Below are 7935 nucleotides of genomic sequence, written 5' to 3'. Positions count from 1 at the left end.
AGGAGTGCCTTCAGTAGATAGAGCATGCATTGATCTTCGAGTTTGCTTACACACACAGAATTGAGATCAGTGAATGATTGTCATATCATTAGGACGTACATGATTGCACTCAAATACACTTCGGGCTTATTCTAATTACCAACTGCTCAAATATCGCCGAAAAATAATATAGAAGTTAGTTTTAAACCCTCACTTTAGTCAGGCCCATATTTGTTGAAACGTGTCGTTTTTAATACAATGCTATCAAAGAAATATGCCTTTGTCGTGCTAATATCTGGAAGGGGAAATGGGTACCGCCTTCGTGGCTATTTGAATAGCGCGGTCCTTTCCCCACCCAGACAAAGATCAACCGGCTTCATGTGTCCTGTGTTATCGTGGAAGTCACGCATAAATACCAAGAAGAAATGAACATGAGTGCAATTCACGGCCGACCAACCAATTTTTTTCATCGATTCATATGATATTTTCTGGGCAGGAAATAACTCTGCATAGGTGCTACCCAGTTTTTAGTGGCCTTCTGTCACGAATCACAAACGAACTTCTTTGCTGAATCAGACCTTTGCATACGGTCTGTTCAGATATTTTGATAAAGATGGTGTGTTGGTAGAGTACAGATGAGTGTTTCTGTTTCGTTCGGGACCAGTGAAGACGTTTATTACTGGTACTTTAGAATCTGTCTTGGCCGCATAGCATTGAGAACATAAGAGAGGTGAGCGATGTTGCGGACATTGAGCGATCCGTTCTGTCGAAGAGGCAGTTCACGTATACTGCAAGCCAGCATCACGAATCCGCAGATCGTCCCCGGTTTCATTCGAGACTATAACAATTACAAAACAAGTGGAGAAATGGCAAAATTGAAGCCGCCGAGCCCTGCCACTTTGTTTTACAATGAGCCTAAATGGCCAAAGGTTTGTTGTCAAGCCAGTCTTACAGATAAGTAAAACGATAAAGCTAACTTTCACGGAATTGACTTAACGGTTTGTGTTAGATTCAATTTTCTCTTAATATCTGCCTGTGCAGATCAGACATAACTGTAGTATCAAACAGACTGCTGTAGACTTCCTAATAATTATTGCTGATTCACATACTGCCGAGGTTTCTACAGCTGAATTTTAAGATATCGACTTTGATAAATACGTGCCAGACGATGCTCACCTATATTAATTCTAGACTAGATTAGAAGATCTCATAGCGATGATCTTATATTACTATAACTCACGTAAAAAAGCAGAGGAAAGTAAACGTGTTTCAACAGTATGTTTGTATGTATGTACATAGCTTTAAAATGATCCATTGTCGCGTTTCTCATGCTCGTATCGAGCTCTTGATCTCGGAAACTTCTTGTTTTACCTAATATATCCATATGAGTGGAGTCGTAGCTCATTGGTTTATGTTGATAATTTACCAATAATAATAACGCCCACCATGTAGATCTGAACTGCAGCAATTATCGCATTTGAGTAAAATTACTATTTTCCAGTAATTAAGGAAAAAAATTTAGACTCGAAGCTCTATAAAGCCTTCGTTGGTTCAAATTTCTATCCAGAGCTATCTAAATACATGTGAAATATGTATATGGAAAGTGAGATATTTTATAATTGGGGACCGTAAATCTCATCCATTAAAAAAAGTTATATTTACATTTTGTATAAAAAAGTATTAATTTATAAGCTCTCATTTTTGATCGGCTGGCAAATGAGTTTATATGCATTAAAATAAAGCGAAATTGCCATATGTACGTCAATAACAGGGGACGTACGTGTGAACGAGAAAACATTAGAAACCTAATCTAACCTAACAGCTAACAGCTAACCTAACCTAACCTAACAGCTAACCTAATAATCAATTCCCTCACAAAATGTTTAGCCATCTTTTTCCTGACATATTCACATCACTTAAATACAGAACAGTTTCAACGTTTGTATATAATTTAAAATAATATTGTATACTATATGAATGTGATGAATGAATAAGTAGAGAAAAAATACATAATAAGCTTTGAAATTAAGCTGAAAATCTATCCCGTGTAGGTACTGGATATGACCCCAGATGCTAAGGAACGCCGCGAGCGTCAAAAGTTTTACGACGAAATCCAGAGTTACCCGACGGCCAACCATAAACTGTACATGATTAACACTGAACGAGGAAGACGGTTCGTTGATATCTTTCTGCCAATTGACGCTAAACATACATGTTACAAATATAATTTCTCCTTTTTACTTTCTCCGTAACGATGAAACTTTGATAAACAGGTTTTGAAACTTTAGACTTGTTCACAGTTGACGTTAGTATAGTAGGAAAGAGATTTTACAGATTGACATTGAACGATTTAGTATGTCTTATGAGCCTAAGGATCAGCACTAAATGGTTAAATAACTATTCCTAAGCTAAACTTGCAAAATTACGTATTTTCAGATCAGTATTTTATAATCCGCCTCAACCGGGCTACAATGCACTGGAAAGCTATCAATACGCGACGCGAACAGCGTATAAATCAGAACCAGAAACAGAAGAACTACCCGAGGTAAAATTTTGTTTTCATACTTCATAACTGCCATGCATTAAGAAACTTTAAAATGCCCCTCAGAGAATAGATAGTATATCAATTCTCTGAGGGGCATTCTAACTCCAATATTAAAGATTATACTGATTCTATATTTAAAGGTTTCGCGCAAAAGGGCTTGATTCAGTTTCAGTGTACACTGCTACAGGAAACTGGAAAGGTGACATTTTTTTAATGTAGACTAAAAATGCAGTTTAAACCTACTACTAGGTTTCTTCTAAAACAAACAAGATAAGTTATTTTTTTTTTTAATTTGTTTCATATAAAAAGTAATTTTCTTAAATATTTTAACTTAGGAATACCTATTTTTCCTCGTGAAAAATATATAAAAAGAGAAAGAGGGTGCATCGCATACCTTATTGCTACGTATACTAATCGATTTTGTGTCACATAAAATGTGAAGCTTACATATCTCATATAAGGCCAACCTATATGAATATATAAGCCCTGTGCTTGCGCTTCTCTACGTATTTTTTTTTCTGCTGCTCAGGTAAGCAGCGATATTCTCTCTGCCGTTGAAGAAATCATTGTAGCGCAGAGTTCAGCCTTCGATTCTCGATCGAAAATGAATGACATTCTTGAGCCAGCCCCTATCCCAATAACTTCGACGAACTTTCCTGGTACGTATCGTAAATCAGACCTTCGTGACTGGAACACTATAAGATGGCGAAGTTATTGTTTCTGAGTCTTCTAATGGTTGGTAATGCCAGTCTGGCTACAAAATGTTATGTATGCCTATATATCCGCTCAAATACAGCCCTATATTTCCATTTCTGAGTTTCTGTATGTACCGTTCGGTCCCGTTGTTTGATATTTACAAAAGCTATTGTAAACAAGGACTTCAAAATTGGAAGCAAAATTACTTATTATAAGGTTAATCGGCGACATTGAAACGTTGCGTGGCTTCGAGGACGAGTGCGCGCACCTCGCGACTTTCGTAGTAGTAGTCAAATCCAGAGAGGCTCCAGAGTCGGAAGTTGTAAAACGCTGCGAGCATGAGGATTGCTCAAAGAAAGTGCGAAATAAATTAATCGGTCAAGACGTCGCTTTGTTAAATTCTAATGTACATCATTGACATTATCGTTACTGACCATTTTAGGTTCCTTTGAGGGTTATTCGTTTGAACCTTCTGCAGAAGTTTTTCATGAGCGGACACGAGCTCAGCATGTGATGATTGCGATTATCAACGCGCTTAGGTAAGCATGGACTACACTGTTCTCCATTGTGTCGCAGATCAGAGATCACACTAATTTTAGCATTGTTTTTTCTCTTTATTCATCGCACTTTTTTTTTCTTATTTTTGTCAAATCACTTATAGGTGCTTACTTGCGCTGTCGGACAATTTCACATTGGAGCAAGCTCGACTCGAGGCTTTTTGGGAACATCATCGCTATCGTACGAATAAAAAGGATATCGACCACTTTTCGCCCATGCTCCAATACGCCGGTCAAGCAGATCTCCTCGTAAGAGCAACTTATTACTTTTATTATTATTTTTTACATTTTGTTCAGAAAGAATTCAGGAAAAGTGCGTGGTGTACTTTGTTTAAGAATTACGGTGTTCTTAATAGGTAGGCTGGACGACACTTTGTGATTATACATTTCATTTCATTATACATGGCCAATGATTTTGTCTTTGCAGATTTCGACGCCAATCCCTCTAAAGCCACTTGTAGCAGCTGACTCGGAAGAAGTGTATTCTTTAGACTTTCCTCAGTATGATTATTATCCCGAAGTCCAGGGCTGGCAGGAAAAGGAACGACACTTGGTTAGCACGGTTGGTTACTGGCCGGAGTGTAGGAACTTCCCGCTGGTGATAGCTGATGATATGAACAAGGTTTGTAAGATATTTGACATTCCACTTAATAGCCTTATAACTGAAGAAAACGCGACCATTACTAGAAATTAACCAAGAGTGCGAGCAATAAAATCATGTAGGCTTCTCATGAATAAAAAAAATTCTTAGAATGCTATCAACTATAGTTCTCCGTAAATTGGAGAGAGAACGGCAAATCTTTTTCCAGAATTTTCATGATCTGTCGGAGGCCAAGCCTAGTGATAGTGTTAGACACAAACCTTTTAAACGTAAACATAAAATATTTATTATAATCCTTATTAATAATTTGTTAGATTTCTATATACTAGACATCGTTCCTCGAAGTTGGGTGTTCAAAAGTAAAGCACAGTAACGTGAAAATCGGTTCATTACTGTTGACGACTGAAAGAACCGTTTTCTTCTGGGTATCTACAAATCGAAACTATAAGTCACACCCTAATTGTTAAACGTTTATGATATTTACTACAGGTGCTTACGACTACTGGGGACCCATCCCTGTCAACTGAGTCGTTTCAGTCGTCAGAACGACGCAATCGTTTGTTGGCTGCACACGGTCTTTTGTCAAATTTCGCCTGCGCAGTTGCGACAGCTTATACTCATGGTTTCACACTATATCATGAAGTATGTTTGAGCTACGGTTAATAATGTGTTTTACAAGGCTGTACAAAAAGTACTGTAAAAATTATTCAACACGATCGCTATTAATCGATGAGTAATCTAGAATAATTATTCTGATAAGAAGAATAGAATAAACTATCTTAGTCTGATAATGAATTAGCTTCTTCGAGATTGAACGGAAGCCTAGCCGATAACTCGGTTCTGTTTCGTTCTTCAGATAACGTACCCGATTGTCTCACAATGCATCATATCCGATGGCCAGCAATGGCATTTCTCACGGCTACAACTGAATACGTTGGCCTTTGGTGCAGATTTCAATCAAGATCGCCAAAACCTTGCGTGGAGCTCTAACGAGATGAAACTTTATGATACTGTAGAAGATGGAAAAGTTAAAGGTTCGAAAACTTTAGTGACTTTAAACAAATTATTAACTATACATTATTTAGAGGGAGAACGATGATGTATACAAGTCAAAAATGCGTTCAGGATATTTGGCACGTTAGAGTTTTAATAGTGTTTTTTGGTCACAAAATTTGCCTGTTTCGAACAGAATAATTAGGCACTTTTTTGTTTTGTAAATATATATTTAAATCGCAAGATGTATTATGGAAAAATTGTCAGAAATGGTCAATAAGTAGTCAGCTTAGACAGCTGCTGGCATCTTAAGCAGACGTCTTTTTTAGGATAGCACTTGATTGATCTCTTCTTTTAAACTGCACAGTAGTATCTAAGTATGTAACTGCCATATTGTACGGAACGTCACCATCGTTAACGTCAGACTTCGGTTCGTTCGTTAAAAAGTGCCAAATATTTTTGCGTTTTTTGTTAGATAGCTCGCCTGCGTTTTCGAATAGAACAGCATATATTGATAATAATAATAACCTTATTACTATTATCATAACTATAACAATAATGGTAGTTACCACCTCTGCATCTACGTCTCATGTTGTAGGCGAAAATAAAGAGCTATATTACTTCCTTATAATCTGTAGGTTTAAATCAGAACGTGGTCGCGAAAATTATTGCCACATTAACGGCAACTCGGGAGCCCATTGAAAATCCATCTCCCTATGTGGATCTTGACGCCGAAAAGGAATTCCTTGACAGAGGGACCCGCTGCTGGAGGCACATGGCCTCCCGAAGGTAAGCCTAAAAAGCCAAGAGTAAAGATTTCGTCTTTGCGGATGTGTGCCAATGGAAGATAAATTTAGGGTGTCTAAATTGATTGCGTTGCTAGTTGTATATCGCGTGACAGATTATGACAACCTCTAATAGTGACATATAAAATTTGACTGCTTTTTCAAATCGAACCTTTATAACAGATTCAACTTGGGCGAATACCTAGAGAAAGAAATTCCGATGTGGGCAAAGATCTACAAGATGCATCCCGACGCCCTGCCGTCACCTCATCTCAAATGGGAGCGTCAGAAATATTTGCACATGCGCCAGGTAATCTTAGGATAAAGTCTTGATTTCCTAAATGAGATTGATCCATGACGGAGCGAAAAAAAGTAGTTGGAGAACTGTTTATCTTTATTATCATTATACGGGTTGCTTTAATGATGCTACGTGTGGTTCGCCCAAAACATTAGCTGGAATTGTCTATTAAAATCATACTACAGAACAGCGTAATCGTTATGTGCAGATTCCAGTAGTATACCATAAGCGCAACGCTGGATACTTCGGACGAATGCGTAGCCTTTTTTACTAGCAGATATGCTTGTTACTTTTTTTACATGCCCGCATTTCACAAGTAAACTATATTCCAGCGTTTCTTCCATGTGTCATTTCTTTTCAAGAAATATCGATAGCCATTATATAAATATGTGATTGCGCAGCGCCTTCAATTTGTACATTCTTATAGTATATACTCTAATCTATTTTAGGTTAGGATATACAACCGCTGTTTCTCTAATATTTACAGTTATCATGCTCCTCTAGGTGAACATTTCTAGTTAATTTTATTAGCTCTCCACATTACTAGTCGTATTTCTATTTCAAAGTTAAATTATTATACACTTTGAACGAAATAACAATGCATTCTAGCTTTATCAATCCTATGTAAAATTCTGTCTTGTGTAATTGTAGTACAACAAGAAGATTCTTGATATGGAAATGAAGGTCCTCTCAGATGCTCGCAAACAGAAGAGACGGGAACGTCTTCTGTATGGCCTTCATCTCAAGTCTGCCTAAGGTTATCGTTTATGTAACATTAGCTCACGTCTACAACGAGAAAACAATGTATTTTTGAGGGCCATAGCAATGTGATCGCGGCGATGTTTCTACGCGTACTAAGTCTGAAGACATGACTGTTTTTGCTATCAATCAGGTACTTCGTTAATGATTGCGGCTACACCCAACTATGTGATACAGGAATGTTGTGTGACAAGGAAGTGGTGGTGATACATAATAGAAAAAAACATTAAATACATACCTTGAAGAGGCTTATGGTACAACGAGTTGATTACTAATTAGAAAATCGATTCTAACTATCTGTCAGTTTACGCAATCTTTATCTACGCAATTATCAAAAAGTGCAAACCTCCCTCCGCCTTAATTGATGTTAACAACCATTTTTGTCGCAGCGCTTTCCAATAGAGGATTTCGATCTTCTCTTTGGGTATAGTGGTATAAATCTGAAAAAACTTGCTGGTTAATTTGGTCGAATCTCTGTATACTGTCAGACTCAATAATGAGCTGAGAAAAATTGTTATCAAACTGTGCCATGTTCTACCATTGCAAAGCATCTAGATGAAGGTGTTGGTTGCGTAAATAGAGCAATAAAGGATGATGATTTTTAACGTTCGTGCTATTTCATAGAAATTTGTGTACTAGGATGTGTTGTCTTATCTTAGTGAAAGCAGCATTTAAAATTTTAATAAAGCTTAAACGATTGCGAAGCTTAAGCGAATAAAAAG

The 7935-nt window shown here is 37.3% G+C and overlaps 1 protein-coding gene across 1 annotated transcript; it reads left to right on the top strand.

The window, feature by feature from the left end:
- The first annotated feature begins 377 nt into the window (after positions 1-377).
- Positions 378-7818, top strand: mRpS30 (mitochondrial ribosomal protein S30). Its single transcript, XM_022850228.1, has 12 exons — positions 378-908; positions 2031-2152; positions 2416-2524; positions 3054-3183; positions 3663-3759; positions 3882-4026; positions 4205-4399; positions 4868-5020; positions 5235-5412; positions 6010-6160; positions 6340-6466; positions 7106-7818. The coding sequence occupies exons 1-12, from the start codon at positions 717-719 to the stop codon at positions 7208-7210; spliced, it is 1704 nt and encodes a 567-aa protein (XP_022705963.1). The 5' UTR covers positions 378-716; the 3' UTR covers positions 7211-7818.
- Positions 7819-7935: the final 117 nt, after the last annotated feature.

The sequence above is a fragment of the Varroa jacobsoni genome, unplaced genomic scaffold, assembly GCF_002532875.2.
Source record: "Varroa jacobsoni isolate VJ856 unplaced genomic scaffold, vjacob_1.0 scaffold_1451, whole genome shotgun sequence".
Taxonomy (NCBI): domain Eukaryota; kingdom Metazoa; phylum Arthropoda; class Arachnida; order Mesostigmata; family Varroidae; genus Varroa; species Varroa jacobsoni.
The sequence above is the reverse complement of the archived record's forward strand: the minus strand, read 5'-3'. Positions and strand labels throughout refer to the sequence as shown.